The 16348-nt window shown below is 42.2% G+C and overlaps 1 protein-coding gene across 3 annotated transcripts in view; it reads right to left on the bottom strand.

Moving 5' to 3' along the window:
* The window catches only part of LOC136619984 (potassium channel subfamily T member 2), a 591696-nt gene that overhangs the window by 260319 nt on the left and 315029 nt on the right, over positions 1 to 16348 (bottom strand). For all 3 annotated transcript variants that reach the window (XM_066594713.1, XM_066594712.1, XM_066594711.1), the window contains exons 7-8: positions 14101 to 14184; positions 12953 to 13047 (exon numbers count right to left, since the gene is read on the bottom strand). In XM_066594713.1, coding sequence (XP_066450810.1) covers positions 12953 to 13047; positions 14101 to 14184 — 179 coding nt within the window. The remainder of the gene's footprint in view (positions 1 to 12952; positions 13048 to 14100; positions 14185 to 16348) is intronic.

Here is a 16348-nt window from a genome sequence, read left to right on the forward strand (position 1 = left end):
CGTGCTTTGATTTGGGAACAAATCGCTCATGTGTTTGACCCTATTCAAAAGAATGGGGTTCATATTCATCCGTCTAGCAACGTATAAATCTGGTGTGATTTTCTCGCCTATGTGAAGCTGGCCTAAGTGTACTGATTCATAAAAATACTTCTCTTAAGCGTGAGTCATCTTTTATAGATTCTATGGAGAAACTTGTTTGTCATAAAATGTATTGCGCAAAATAAATATTTTTGGGTGGCATTAAATATATCCCCTCTCCATATTCCAGCGAATGGTGGTAGAATTTGTGGTTATATCCATTTCTGCTCCTACATTAATTGTGGGTGATTTTAACAATTATCTGGATCCCTGTTTGGATATATTTAATAAAGGCCCTATATTGGCCTTTCTTTCTCCAACTGCTTTTGCACATTCAATAATGGAAATAAGTTTATCTAATCTGTGGATGTTGAGAAATCCAGAAGTTCGACAAAACTTTTGTTATCCCAGTTTCCATAATACACATTCTAGAATAGATCTCCCAATTGGTACTCTATTTATGACTTCTTTTATCCATAGAGTGGAATATCTACCACAACCTATTTCTGATCACTATCCACTCTATTTGCCGTTGACTATGAATGGTTGGGTATTTGTTTTGGATAGAGTTTGGAGGTTAAATACCTTTTGGTTGAACCTGCTTGATGGCAGTGTAGAATGAAGGAAGTTCTATTGGATTTTTTTCAGATTAATGTTGTCTCTTCCTCAGTGTCTATAGTGTGGGATGCTATGAAAGCATTTTTTGTTTGTGGTCATATTCTACAGAAGATTAGCCTACATAAGTCTAAATCTTGAAATGTCATTAGGGCCTTTCAGCAACAAGATTTAGATGCAGACCAAGCATATACATATTCTGCTACTAATCAGGTGTAAATTATTTGGAAAGAGGCAGTCTCAACTTGCGGATCATCTGAAAGGTGTTGCCAAAAATAAGTGTGTTTTAATCAAGGAGATCTTCGAGGAGGGAGAAGCAGGCGATAATTTTTTGTCTCCTGTAACTAAGGCATAGGAATCATCCTCTTATCTTGTAACATTAAGACGGCCTGATAATTCTCTGGTTATAAAGGAGGCTGAAATTTTGGAGATATTTTTCTCTATTTTGAAAACGTATATGCTTGTAAGTTAAGGCTGAATTGTAGAGATCTTTATGAATATTTGATTCAGGAGCAATTACCAACTTTGTCTGATGATCAGACAGCAATACTAAAGGCTCCTTTGACACTGATTGAGCTAAGGGATGCAGTAGCAATACTTCTTAAAAAATTAATTTCAAAGTCCATCCAACCCAGACGACTTTTCATTAAGCGTTACCGGGATATGCTTCTGCCACATTTATTGACAGTGTTTTATGAGTCATTGCATGAAGGTATATTTCCACCATCAATGAGAGATGCTCTGATTGTCTTAATTCCTAAGCCAGGAAAGGATGTGTTTCTTCATGATTCCTTTTACCCAATATCTTTAATAACCACTGATGTTAAAACTTGGGGAAGGTATTTGCAAATAGATTACTTTTAGCAATGACTCATTTAATACATCCGGATCAGTCCAGCTTCATGCCAAACAAATCAACTGCTATTAATTTAAGGAAGGTATATCTGAATCTTCAGAAGTATTATTGAGTTTGTGGGAGCAGGGCTGCTTTTTTCACTCAATGCTGACAAATGAAGTTCAGAATATTTTTTTCATATTTTTCCCCTCTAACACACTGCAATGTTAACTCTTTCCAATTCAATTTGTATCCTGGTTTTCCTAGGGGGCTTACTCTTTTTCTGATATTATACAATGACGCTATCTGCTGGCTAAAGCCAGTACTGCATGAGGTGACACATTGGATAGGCTCCGACAGCAGAAAGGCTGGCAATATACAGTAAGAGAACCCTGACGGACGTCCTCCAACATCGGAGCTGTACAGCCTTAAATCATGAGCCTCGTGTGGCGCAGAGTGTAAGCTCTCACCTACGACCTGAAGGTTGCAAGTTTGATCCCCACATGCGTCAGGTAGCCGGCTCAAGGTTGACTCAGCCTTCCATCCTTCCGAGGTTGGTAAAATGAGAACCCAGCTTGGTGGGGGGTAATTAAGTAATAATTACCTGAAAGCGCTGCATAATAAGTTGGCGCTATACAAATACCAAGATTTATTTATTTAGACGTCAGACAGTGGATTGGAAAGGGTTAAAATATGTTTCTTCACCTGTTGTTAGTCGTTCCCCTTCTTCTCTACACTATCATTCCACAGTTACTTCCTAAGGCCTCGGTCACACGGGCGTTTTTTCCCGCGATTTGCGGATCGCATGACGGATGCGCATCCGCAAATCGCGTGACCGGGGCTGAAAAATCGCCTGAAAAATCTGCTCCTAGCCGCGTTTCATTAGAAACTGGCCAGAGCAGTGCAGAGCTGTCCAGCGCATTGAATTCAATGGAGCCGGCAATACAGCCGGCTCCATTGACAGCAATGGGCTGCGGGCGATCTCACGATAATTTTCGGGAAGGGCTTAAAAATAAAAGGACTTCCCTGAAAGTCATCCAGAAATGTGTAAAAAGTTAAAAAAAATATACTCACCTTGTCCGTGCAGCCGGAGTTCAGCCACGGCCAGCCGGCAGTTCTCCTGAACTGCTGTGAGTAGTATTCAGCAGCCGGGATTTAAAATCCCCGCCTGCTGAATGAGCTGCCTCTGATTGGTCACAGCCTCACCAATCAGAGGCAGCTCTCACTCACCCATTCATGAATTCATGGCAAACATCATTCTTCTCTGCCACAGCTGATCAGCAATACCATATTTACTATAGTTAATGTATACGCGCCCAACATAGCACAGATTGCCTTTCTAAATTATGTTATTATGTTGTTAAACAAATTGTACACGCTACCAAAGGGAAACTCATACTATGTGGAGATCTTAATATCATACACGATTCAGACATGGACTCCACAACTAGAAGCAACAGTCCCCCCCCCCACACACACACACACACAGTGGCTGCTACAGTCTGGGCATTGAGTATGGTGTGCAATTCACCAAGCGCTTCTGCATCTGTGAGGACCCATCTCTTATTCTCCCAATGCAGTCTGACCTCGCTGCTGCCCAACCTCTCTCTGAAAAAGCGGCCCAGAGGAGATGAGATGACAATAAAAGATATATACGAGGAGAACCGTGTCATCCCCTTGTCCCATGTGAAGGATCAGTTCTGTGTCCCAGCCTCAGAAATATGCACATGCATTTGAATCAGCAACTACCTAAAAAACGATAGACCCTCCACAGCTATACCAGGTCTACTACAGGCGCTCCTGCAACCTAATAAAGTCACGCATGAAAAACCTTTTTCCCTCTATCGCCTGGTCACAGACACAAACTGAAAAAAACAATGCAATTCCTTACAAGATCCCAACAAAATGTTTTCCATTATGGAATGGGACAGGACACTAAAATAAGCTTATAGATCAACTGCTTTAGCTTTCCACTGAGAACAGTACCATAAGCTATTGAACAGGTGGTACTACACACCCGTGCGTCTTTCCCAGATGGGGAAAAATGGCACCACTTTTGCTAAATATAGAAAGACTAACTAAGACCCATTGGGTAGTCACGTGCCATATATTTGATTGCCAGAAAGTGGAAGACACCACTGATCCCCAAAGTTAAGGAGTTAGAAGACAGAATTTCTTCCATGAGGAACTTACCGCATTTCAGCATGATTGGGAACCCTAGACTAGACTAGTTGAGAGTAAGCAAAAAGGCTACCCAATCTAAGATACGCACACGAGCCTTAACAACATATATTAGCCTGTTGCTCCTACCAAGCTGGGAACCAAGCAATATGACCCATAAGGAAGTGCCTTCCGCTTCCCCCCCTCCTATCCACCCTCTGTTCTTTTTCCGGCTTTCTTTGTTATATTGTTTTTGCATTTGCTAACTTGTGCATTACTAGATTGAAAAACTTTGTTTTAAAAAAAATAAAGATTGAAAACTATTTTCTTGAATTTTTACAAAAAAGTGGCTGGAAATTTTATACTTTACTTTCACTGCTGATGATTGCAAGCTGCTTTCCCAGCCCTCACACTGTTGCCCATAATTTACTCAAGCAAAACAATATTGTAGTTTTTCTCTTGTCTGAGCACAGCTCAGGATAATTAGTCAGAGAGTTAAGGGCCTTTTAGACAGGACAAATGTCGGGCAAATGATGCCCGATACTCATCCCCGCAAGTACCTGCTCATGTGCTGCTGCTGTACAGGAGTGAGTATCGTTGCTTCACAGCGGGGCGGCTGCAGGAGATTTCTCTCCTGCCCCTCTCCATTCACTTAACATAGCGGCTGTTCAGTAGTGAACGCCTGCTATTTACACTGAACGATCAGCATTCAGAATTTTATGCATTCAACTAGGAACAATAAACTTCTTCTAAATGAGCCTGGTTAAATTAAATGCAGTACATATGTATTAAAGCTGTCATCCAGCTCTGAGTTTATCAGGTTTTAAATGTACTGGAAATGTTTAGTAGTGAGAGTTCTGCCCGATATTGTACTTTATGCTCATTTTTTGTTATTTTTATACTAAGTCTTAATTCCAAAATAGATGAATCTTTATACATGAGCTACCAAAAGCTCATTCATACTGCATATTCTGGCAGCTTTGATTACAATGAACAGAGTCTGATCATAACTCTCTGCGGTGATTTCACAGCCGCTAGCAAAAGGACCTCAATGTGCAAAATCAATTTGCTGACAGGAGTAAAGTATTTAGTGATCAATTGGAATCTTTAAACTAGAATTGAATATGATCTTCATAAAATATGCATTGTTATAGAAGCCGAGAAAAGCTCTGTTAATGACAGTTTAATACAAATGGCAGGATGTAATGGCTATATTTTCCCCTATCCACTGGCTGCTGGGACCTTCATCAATCACAAGAATGGGAGTCCCATATCCCCCATTCCTATTTCTGTAGTGAAGAGGAGTTTGATTGCAGTGGAGACCAAGAATGTGTGCTGCTGCTCTGTTCAACAATATGAGACTTGATATAGTCAAATGCTGTACTCATGTCCTCTTCAACTCCTTTAGAGTTGAAAGGAGAGACAGTGTGCATGATGGGCCATCCCATTCAAACGCCTACTCATTGTGGAGGATGCAGCAAGGAGGAAACGGGAACATAGGAGCTCCATTCTTCTGACTGGTGGTCTCCATAAATGTTAATTCTCAGGATATCCCTTTAATGATTGAGTGTGTTTGGGCTTTGACAATGCAGTAATTCTTTTTGTTTTTGACTTGCAGCATTTCAGCAACCAGAACTTTTTAACTTTCTTAGGCCTCCTGCACACGAGCGCGTTGGACCCTGCTTGTGGGATTCCCACAGCGGAGTTCGACCCAGTGCTCGGCCGGTGACCCCAACTTACCTGTCGGGCGACTTCTGCACACAGTGCGGATGTGCCGGCTGGCACTCCATCACGCATGCACAGTAGCAGCCGGCGCTGGGTGGTTACTCATATCCATCTGCAGTGCTCACTGCGGAACTACCGCGGGACGGACGGCTTCCATTGACTTCAATTGAAGTCAGACGTGAGTAACCCGCACAAAATTGCAGGTTTCTGTCTTGGATGCTAGTGGGACCGAACCATTGGGTTTAATATGTGAGATGAAAACTACTTTGGTCTCCGTTTCACATGGTTTACATCTCTGTGAGGCTTTTTAAGATACCTTTTACATAGTAATGATAGTCTGTTAGATAATAGAGGCGGAGCAGCTGGAGATCTCTTCCGGCCACCTACCTCCATTCACAGTAAACAGGAGTCATACATAGATCTGCTCAGAAGTCGTTCTGTTTCAGTGAGCGGAAATGGAATGACTAGCGACAACTGAGCGAGTTCTTTCACAGTGCCCTATCGAAGGGTGTGTGTACACGGGCTGACAGTCGCCCATTATTGCTCATTTGAGCAATTATTCAGACAACTATCTTCCCATGTAAAGGTACCTTTAGAAAAGCATTGAGGATGGAAATTAAAAATTCCCATCAAGATATGGTGTTAATGGCTGGAATACCCCTCAAAAGTGGGAGAAAAGTAAGTTAGTGACATCATTTAATTGGTTTCTGATTAGTACATCATTTAATTCAAAATGAAAATGGCCAATACTCCACTTATCAACTCTCTAAATGGAATCTTTGTCAAGTCTGGCAGTTGAATAAAGACATATATATATTAATCCCAATCGCCGCAATGCTGTAAATTTTTCATTTTTTTAAGAAGCAAGGACCTTTGGTTATACCCATTATAATGTAACTATCCTGGTGTTGTTTCTTCCACTTGTACATAATGTAATTGTATATATTATAAACTAAACTCATTTCCATTTAAAACAGTACTTGTCTGTTCATCTTCATATAGGGCATGTTTACACAGCATTGTGATGACATTTGCCATATATACCGTGCCAGAAATCCGAGCATGAACCTTGAATTTCTGTAATGTATTTTCATTTACAGTTGCGACAAATCTACTTGTGCATTAATCTCAATTCCACAGAAAATCCATATGTTTAGCAAAATTTGTATTTCAAATTTGTACCATACACTGTAAACTAAGGTTCTGATTCACAATCAAATGAATATAACACAGAATCTGCTGGAGACCCATGTAAACTCCGCTTCAACGCAATGATGTTTTTTGAAAAGTATCATTGCTAAATAATTCTAGAAATGTCTTTTCCATCTTTAGTAAGCCTAGAACACATAAGTAATTGCACTGGCAGAACTGAATATTTGTCCTCCACTCTCCAAGCTTCCTTTTTTTTTAGTGACCTGTTATTTACAACAGGTGACAGATATCATGTATGATAGAATATGCCTAAGATAATAACCAGATACATTTCTTCCATTCAATGCAATGTTTTATTTGCCCATACAATCTCTTGAGGAAGCACATATCTATTTTCCTTGTGGACTGTGCAAACATTTATTAAGTTGGCAAAATGTACTATATAGATTCCTACAGTATGTGATATTTACAGATTCAGATTTATAGGCTTATATGACTGTCAGTAAATCAGTGCAGCTGAAATAAAAGGAATATAAGAAGAATAGAAAGAACTTCCTTTCCATGTCACTACTGTGCAATTGTAAAGTACTTTGTTCACACTGAAACATCAACTTTATCTTTGGTGAGTGGTACAAGGAAAAAAATCTCAAATATTTCCAAAAATATAAGAAAATATCCTAAATGGCTGTTTTCTCTCTCTCTCTACTGTATTGCTATAAAACCGTAATGTGCCTCTCAGGATATGAACTCATAGAACATAGTAATTCACCATATAGCATTTATGCATACATTTCTGTGCATGAGCGACATGTGCACAAATTTCAGTATTTACAGTCTGTGAGACACAGATGACCATAGTGTTGACTATCAGAGAGCAGTGATAGCCACACTTGCAACTCAATAGCAGTTTCAGCCTCAAATACACCCGTTGCAGCTACAGATGCCGTGTCAAAGTGTGTCAACCCAACGGAAATGTTCCAAGATGACCTATAAGCATATGTGGGGACATCTGTGGCAATCTCTGTTATAGGGCCTCTAGGGTTGACATATTGTAAGAATGTAAGCTTGGTGATGATTAGAAAGAAAACTGCCATGGGACCTGAGCGTTTAATGCTAAGTATAATGTATATGCCCTGAGTAATGAGGGTTAGGGATTTAACCTTGTGCTTGTGTTCATTTCAGGGTCAGATGAGATCATCATTGGAAGATTTTTGAATATCTGTGCCAGTAGCAGCTGGCCCAACGATGGTATCAGATTGGCTAGCGCAGAGATGGAGGGTTAAAGAAGAGCAGAATTGTTTGCCAACTAACAGCAGCTAATTGGCTTGCTGAAGTACTGGGGGAGGGAGCTGTTCTATAATAACCCTGGAGATCAGTGAGGCAGCAGCAGTTAAAGAATCCAAGTGAAAGTTCCCTCCCTCCCCTCTTTGGTTTACCCTATTGCAGCATTCGATTAATAGGGGTTTTTTTTAGGATGGGGACTTGAGTTAGGTGATCTAAGTACTCATTTAAGTTATTACAAAGTTGATGGTGGTATGGTTACTGGAATCAGGTTGACAAGGCCCTAACAGGTTATATGGTTACTTGTGTTGTGGTGACCAAGTATTGGTTTGAATTGTTATATGGTGATTGATCAGATTGGTTTATGGGAGGGTAACTCCCCAACTGAACAGTTTAATGAAATACCGCAGTACTTTATCTCCAAAATGGTGATATTTGTTTTCATTCAGTGAAGTTGGTTTAACTATATGTCAATAAGGTATAAGATCCCATGGCATATGTTGCTGACACACTGTAAGAGACTGGCTCGGGGTGCACCACTACCCCTTTTCAAGCAAAAAAATAACTAGAGTAATAAGCCATATGAATTGCTTGGTAGATCACCCAATACAGAATCCACAGAAAGTGCCTTGCATACCACAAAGTTTTGGTTATCCCTACCTTATGGTCCATTTACATAGGACGAGCTGCTGGACAAGCGATGCCCGACACTCGTCCCAGTGATGCTCACTCTTTTGTTGTTACACAGGAGCGTATGTCACTGGCATCGCTGGCATTGCTCACAGCACTGCCAACATGTAGGCAGTGCAGCCAGGGACCACTCTCAAACCACCTGCCTCAATTCTCCATAAGCAGACAGTCAATCAGAACTGAACGACTGCTGTTTACACTGAATGGCACGTTATTCAGTTTTCCGCACGCAGAAGCTGAAAAACTGAACAACTCTTGTACAGTCACTGCATGCATTTAAATAGGGCGATTATTGTTTCAATACTCACGCTCCTGCAGAAATTTGAACGCTTTTAAACCATAGTCGTCCTATGTAAAATGGCTAATGCAAAATAATTCCATTTGGTGGTCAAGACAAGAATGATGAAGATTTGTCTCCAAAGTGTTCTGAGAATAGCTGCATAATACAGCGCCCATAATTAGCTATGAGGCCAAGGTCTATATTCCTAACCTTCTGCTTTTAACAGTGGCAGAGATTTATTTATCCTACAGAATCCATAAGAAAAGAATTGTAGCATCTTGACTTGCTCCATCACATGCAATAAAATGGGTAGTTAGCCCTCCCAAGAATCTTTGCTTTTGAGGAGAATATTTAACACTAGATGATATACCAGTGCGTTGCACAGCGACTTTATGAGTAGCAGTCCTGGAATATACAACGTAGGCCACAAAAATGAGCCCAACATCATACTCTAATGAAAGCTGTAAAAAAAAAAATCTGTGTTGCCCGTAGCAACCAATCACAGCGCAGTTTTCATTTTACCTCAGCAGTATAAGAAATAGCAACCAATCACAGCGCAGCTTTGATTCTACTTCAGCAGTATATTTATGACAGCTGTCCAAAAGAAAATCTGTGTTAGGCCTTAGTCAGACGGGCGTTTTTTCGCGCGATTTGCGCATGCGCATGCGTCCGGCGATTTTTTAAAACCATTGCTTTGCAATGGTATCGGACACATGAGCGCTTTTTATGCGCTCGTCCGATAAATTATAGAACAGAAATCGCAGATCGCACCTATCTGCGATTCCTGTTCTCTTCTCTATATGCGCTCAATGGGGCCGGCGGCACCAGCGCCGACCCCATTGAGAACATATAGAAGACAAATCATTCTTCTCTGCCACAGCTGTAACAGCTGTGGCAGAGAAGAACGATGTTTGCCCATTGAATTCAATGGAGCCGGCAATACAGCCGACTCCATTGAAAGCAATGGGCTGCCGGCGAGCGCAGGATGAATTGTCGGGAAGGGCTTAAATATATAAGCCCTTCCCTGCAATTCATCCAGAAAAGTGTAAAAATAAAATATATATATATACTCACCTTGTCCCGGCAGACGGAGTTCAGAGCGGCCGGCCTGCAGTGGGTGTGAAGGGGGTGTGAGTCAGACTTGCCCCTGATTGGCTCAGCGCTGAGCCAATCAGAGGCAAGTCTGACTCACACCGCGCGAAAAAACGCCCGTGTGACTAAGGCCTTACCCATAGCAACCAATCACAGCGTAGCTTTTATTTTACCATAGCAGTATAAAAAATAAGCCAAAACCAGAGTCTTCTTCAGGGAGAAAAGATAAACTATACATAGGGCATTTTTCCATTTTCCTTTTTTGCATAGTTGCATGCATGGCCTTATAAGTCTCTCAATAGGGGCTCTCCCTAAGGCCTCAGTCACATGGGCCTCAGTCACACCGATACGACCGTGTGACTGACACCAGCAGACGGACATACCTGAAGACGGCCGTCTCTCTGCAGCGCCGGAGGAAAGAACATGTGACCGGCTTCATTGCCGGTTATGTGTTCTTTCCTCCGGCGCTGCAGAGACGGCCGTCTTCAGGTACGTCTGTCTCCTTCCTGCAGTCACACGGGCGCATCGGCGCCGGTGTACGGATGCCGATGTGCCCGTGTGGCTGAGCCCTAAGGAGAAACCATACCCCTCCCAAGCTAAAAAAAATATACTCCTGCTCATCTTGTTTCATTTATTTGCATCAAACATTATTTGAAGAAGAAAATCATAAGTCCTAGGCTCTGTTTACATCTGCATCAGAGCATCCATTGTAGATCTGGTGCAAAATTACAGACAAAACAGAGCAGCATGCCATGCTGTTTTATCAAGTACAATGCCAGGCAGCTCAACAGAAGCCCAAAGACCCCAGTATAGTCAATAAAGTCCATTTTTTTCAGTTAAGTGCCGGGTCCTGCATTTCCATTATCTTAGTAGTTTTCACACAGTAGCAATTATTGCTCAGTGAATCGATGTGGAGCAGACTGGGGAATGTTCCAGCCACCTGCTTACATTCACGGTGAACAGGCAGATTTTTAAAGATAAATGACTGCCTGTTTACACAGACTGATTGTCGTTTGATTTTTATGCCCGCATGATCCAAATGACAAACAAATTATCATTTGTCATGTAGATTGTGCAGTCATTTACACTGAACCATTATTGTCACATTCCTGCGATCCAGGGAGAATCTGACCATCAATCGTTAAGTGTAAGAGGGCCCTTAAAGAGACTCTCTATCACCAACGTTTTGCACCATAAACTACAGAAAACATCTTATAGGGCTCCTGACCATGATTCGGGTGTTCATGCTTACGGGCTACCCCCTGCTGTACTCCCAGAATCCTCGAAGCAATAAGTAGTACTCTCATAAAGATTGCGTTCTGTAGTCTGCGGAATTCAAATTAGCAAAGCTGATCACTACTAGAGATGAGCGAGCACCAAAATGTTCGAGTGCTCGTTACTCGAGTCGAACTTTCAGTGATGCTCGAGAGTTCGTTTCGAGTAACGAACCCCATTGAAGTCAATGGGCGACTCGAGCATTTTTGTATCAGATTGGTCCCTGCGCTAAGCCAATGAGAGGCAGCAGTGACTCACCCATTCATGAATGGGTGTGTGAGTGAGATCTGCCTCTGATTGGTCAGGCTGTGACCAATTAGAGGCAGCTCATTCAGCAGGCAGGGATTTTAAATCCCCGGCTGCTGAATACTACAACCAGCTGTTCAGAGCAGTTCAGGAGGACTGCCGCCGGCCGCGCTGAACTCCGTCTGCCGGGACCAGGTGAGTATATATATATTTTTTATTTTTACACATTTCTGGATAAATTGCAGGGAAGGGCTTATATATTTAAGCCCTTCCCGACAATTCATCCCGCGATCGCCGGCAGCCCATTGCTTTCAATGGAGCCGGCTGTATTGCCGGCTCCATTGAATTCAATGGGCTAACATCGTTCTGCCGGGACAAGGTGAGTATATATTTTTTTTATTTTTACACATTTCTGGATGAATTGCAGGGAAGGGCTTATATATTTAAGCCCTTCCCGACAATTCATCCCGCGCTCGCCGGCAGCCTATTGCTTTCAATGGAGCCGGCTGTATTGCCGGCTCCATTGAATTCAATGGTCAGTGCTCGTTTAATCGAGACGAGCACCGCGTGGTGCTCGTCTCGAGTAACGAGCATCTCGAGCACCCTAATACTCGAACGAGCATCAAGCTCGGACGAGTATGCTCGCTCATCTCTAATCACTACCCATCTTTGGTGACTGACTGATTCCTGTGCTCTAAGGTCACCAGCAAACCAACGAGATATCCTGCTTTAGCGTTGCAGAAAGAAGTGGGGGTTTGGGTGGGCTGAGAGCAGCTCATTGTGAATATTCATGGAGCTGGCAGAGTGAAGAAGTGGGCATCATTTGGGGTGATTGACAACATAGACACATTTTGAATTGATTATAGGGAGAGGAGTGTGAGTCTAAACAAATGGAAGACATTGCTGGACTCCTTTATTGAATGGCTAGCACAGATTGAGGGAGTAAAAGTCGATGACATTCCCTTTAAGGAGGTATGACCTCTGCAATCCCTAGTTTATTAATTGAGCAGTTTTGTTTGGGCACTGCATGAGTGTATTAAATTGGCACTGGATGAACCATAAAGATTACATTAATGGAGTTACCGCAAAGGGCACCAGCCAACCTATAGACGGCCCTTAATACTAGATCTTTATGGCACTTATAACAGTACACAAAGTAATTAGTTACTCTATGCAAAGTTTTTCTTTAACATTAATTTTGATAAATATCCCAGCCAGTTTATAATTATGAAAGATGGATAGTTGGATAAAATACAAATTACAGTTATAATTCCCAAATGTTCACAAGTGGAGAAAACCTGAACACAAAATAATAAGGCTTTAAAAAATAGATTTTACAATTCAAATTAGTTATAGCATAGTGGCAATTTTTTAATGATCTTCTGTTTTTTAGAAATTAAATGTTTTGTTTTTCTCTTGCTCTATTAATGGCTCCACTAGTCCTGAAATATAACATTTCAATTAGTGTTCTGGGCACAATAACACATGATACATATTATTAATAAAACCCGTAATTGACTTACCAAGTGAAGATGAGACATAACAAAGTCGATATTAAAATTAAAACTTGATTAAACATTGCAGACTGTGTTCTTTGTATTGCTCTGTGAAGATCATTCTAAAATATGCAGGACAGAAAAATGAGTCTAGAAAACAATACAATAATCACATCACATTCAACATGGAATAATGTAGATTCTGAATGACAAATTATATTAGTAGGACCAGATCAGTGGAGAGTTACTGGTTCACATACAGCAGTAATGATGCAGCAGAGAACTCTACATCATGGCTACAGGCAGCATCCAATTTGTATATACAGCTCTATGTTCTTTTACTACTTTCCCTCGGAGAATTAGCAAAATGTTGCTGCACTTACCGGTAATTAATCTAGGGCATACACCTGAATGGAGGCACTGGAAGACATACATTGAGACTGTGTATTTGTTTTCTTCTTAATCCCAAATTTGCAATGCACTATTTTAATTTCTGAATTCATTTGCTTTTCTTCTCTGTCTAATAAACATCATATAATATGATATGCAAGTGCATATACCTTTTCTGCCTTTCCGCTTTTAGGATTTATTCACACGAGTGTATATCAGCTGGCCATAAAAACGGCAGGCCGATATATGCTACTGTATGATATATGCGACAGTGTATATGCCGTTGGGCTGGGAGAGACAGCTTAACAGAGCTAAACTGTCTTCCCTTTCCCTCCCCCTCGACGGCTCTCTGCAAGGGGAGGAGGTGGGATGGGAGCTAGTGTGCTGAGCTCCCACCCCTTTCCGCCTCTTGCCGCTGTTTGCAATGGGAGAGGTGAGTCTTAGCTCCGCCCCTGCCCCTTCCATTGCAAACAGCAGCAAGGGGCAGAGAGAAGAAGAGAAGGGGGACGGAGTTTAGCAGACATGCTGCTAAACTCCCTCCCACCTCCCTTATCCTGCTGCTGTCATTGGCTCCCATAGGAGACAGGCTGGGCGCTTTTACGCTTCGGAGATACGCCCTTGTACACTGATGCATTGTAAACCAATGCATCAGAGGGGCAGCGTATATAATCCGGGGCATGAAAATCCAGCTGATCTATGCCCCCGTGAATAATCCCTTAAGTAGCATGTGACATTATATTACTTCCAGTTAAATACAGAACCATAATCTCTTATTTTATACTCACAATCATATTCTCTAAGGCATGTTTTGCCAGCCAACAATTCAGGAAAACAGGAACAAATAAATATCTTAAAGGAGGCCAAAAAATCTAAAGAAAAGAGAGCAATATTGAATTTCTTAACAAAAGAAACAATACAGTGGCCAATAGATAATATAGGAAAACAGGAAATAAAACCAATTTTAACTTTTGCTCACTCGGATAGGGAAGGTCGTCAATCACTGAGGAGGCAGGCTGTACTTTTGGTCTTTTGAACATTTGATTTTTATTTTGAAAGTTTTCATACATAAAAAGAAACTTTTGCATTTGTATATTTATACTCATTATAACTCTAATGATTACAGTTTGCAGTGAAAAGTAAAAAGTAAAGGTTTTGGTTACATGATATAACATCGGAAAATATAACATGACATGACAGTCAGTCTTTCAGTCAGGCTGTACTTTTAATGGCAGACCGAGAGGGGATCAATAAATTACCAGTTACTTTAACTTTTACTACAAAACTATACATCAATCTACTTGGCTCATGTTTCCCTATAACAGACTGCCCTAAAAAAGGACATTATATGCAACATAATAGGTTTCCTTTAAAACGTTCCTATTCTAAAGATACCAGTCTCCAGTTAAATAAAAAAATATTGTTATTTGTATAGCACCAACTTATTCCACAGCACTTTCAGGTAATTAATTTAATACTCCCCACAAAGCTGGATAATCTTTTACTGACCTCAGAAGGATAGGTCAACCTTGAATCGGCTGTTGGGATTGAACTTGTAACCTTCAGGTCGTGAGCAAGAGCTTAGGACTGCATTTCTGCTGCCTTAACACTCTGCACCACATGAGGCTCTAAGTGAACCAGGGCTGGCATCAACACACAGCAAAGCCAAGTAGATGCTGGGGCTTATAAAGCAAGGGAGCTCATAGGCCCCTCTCCACACATGGCTTATTGCATGTAGTGTACTGATATGCTTAGTTTCATACACCACTTGGCCACAGCGAGTGTCAGTTTGAGTCTCTTGAATTCTTAAAAAATGTATTCACCATAAGGCCTCATGTCCACAGGGAAAATCAGATCCGCTGCAGATTCTCCATGTAGAATCTGCAGCGGGTCCCTCCTGCCCCGCGGACATGAGCGCTGAAAATAAGAATTTAAAAGCATTTACCCATCCGGAGCGGGCGGGGAAAGCCTTCTCTTCCTCACGGCCGGATCTTCTTTTCCGGCCGGCGGATGAATTCGTCACGCCGGTGGCACGTCGCCGGCACGTCGACGACGTGCCGCGCGCATGCGCCGGGAACATCCGCCGAGCCGAAGCAAGAAAGATCCGGCCGTGAGGAAGAGAAGGCTTTCCCCGCCCGCTCGGGTTGAGTAATTCTTTTAAATTCCTATTTTAGGTCTCCCGCGGATCCGGACGGCTTCCATAGGCTTCAATAGAAGCCCGCGGGAGCCGTCCCCGCGGGAGACCCGCATGAAAATGGAGCATGGTCCGGATTTTTTCATGCTCCATTTTTTTTAAAATCCCTTTTATTGACCATCCGCGGGTATTTATCTACCCGCGGGTGGTCAATGCATCCCTATGGGGTGCGGATCCGCGGGCAGAAGAAGAGTTAAAATCCGCTGCAGATTTTAATTCTTATTTTGCCCGTGGACATGAGCCCTAAAGCCTGATTTCTGCAATAGGTTGTTGGTGTAGCAATAGGGGTCACAGCTGCACCTGGGCCCCTAGGCTGGAGGGACAGAGGTTCCCCCTTGCCACTAACATTGCTGGGCTTAACCCCTCCATAATCCTTGTCCAGCCAAGCGGCGTAAACACTGACATTTCCTTCCTGCTTCTTTATGCAGAAGTGCTGCATTCATGTTGCCTGTTATCCAGTTCCTCCAAATTCTCCTGTTCCTCCTATTCACTAGGTGCTCCTAAACACAAGACATCAAGAGAAAGGGGGAGGAGTTCTTCTATGTTCTGGCCACGTAACAGGTAGAATGAGCACAGCGATCCTGTTTGATGGGACAGTAAATGTCACTGTCCATACTGCTCAGCTAGACAGGGGTCTCAGGGGGGCTCTATTACCCTACAGGTGCGCCGGTGGGATCTACAACTATATAGGGGTATAGGAGGGCTATATTACAATATGGAGCTCAAGGGAGCTCTATTACTTTAAAGGGGCCATCCCAGTTAAAAAAAAATGTACAGGGGGGCGGAGCCTGACCGCGGAGTGTGATGGCCGCATAGAACGAGTGCTCCATCACACAGGCGCA

The sequence above is a fragment of the Eleutherodactylus coqui genome, chromosome 3 (genome assembly GCF_035609145.1).
Source record: "Eleutherodactylus coqui strain aEleCoq1 chromosome 3, aEleCoq1.hap1, whole genome shotgun sequence".
Classification (NCBI taxonomy): domain Eukaryota; kingdom Metazoa; phylum Chordata; class Amphibia; order Anura; family Eleutherodactylidae; genus Eleutherodactylus; species Eleutherodactylus coqui.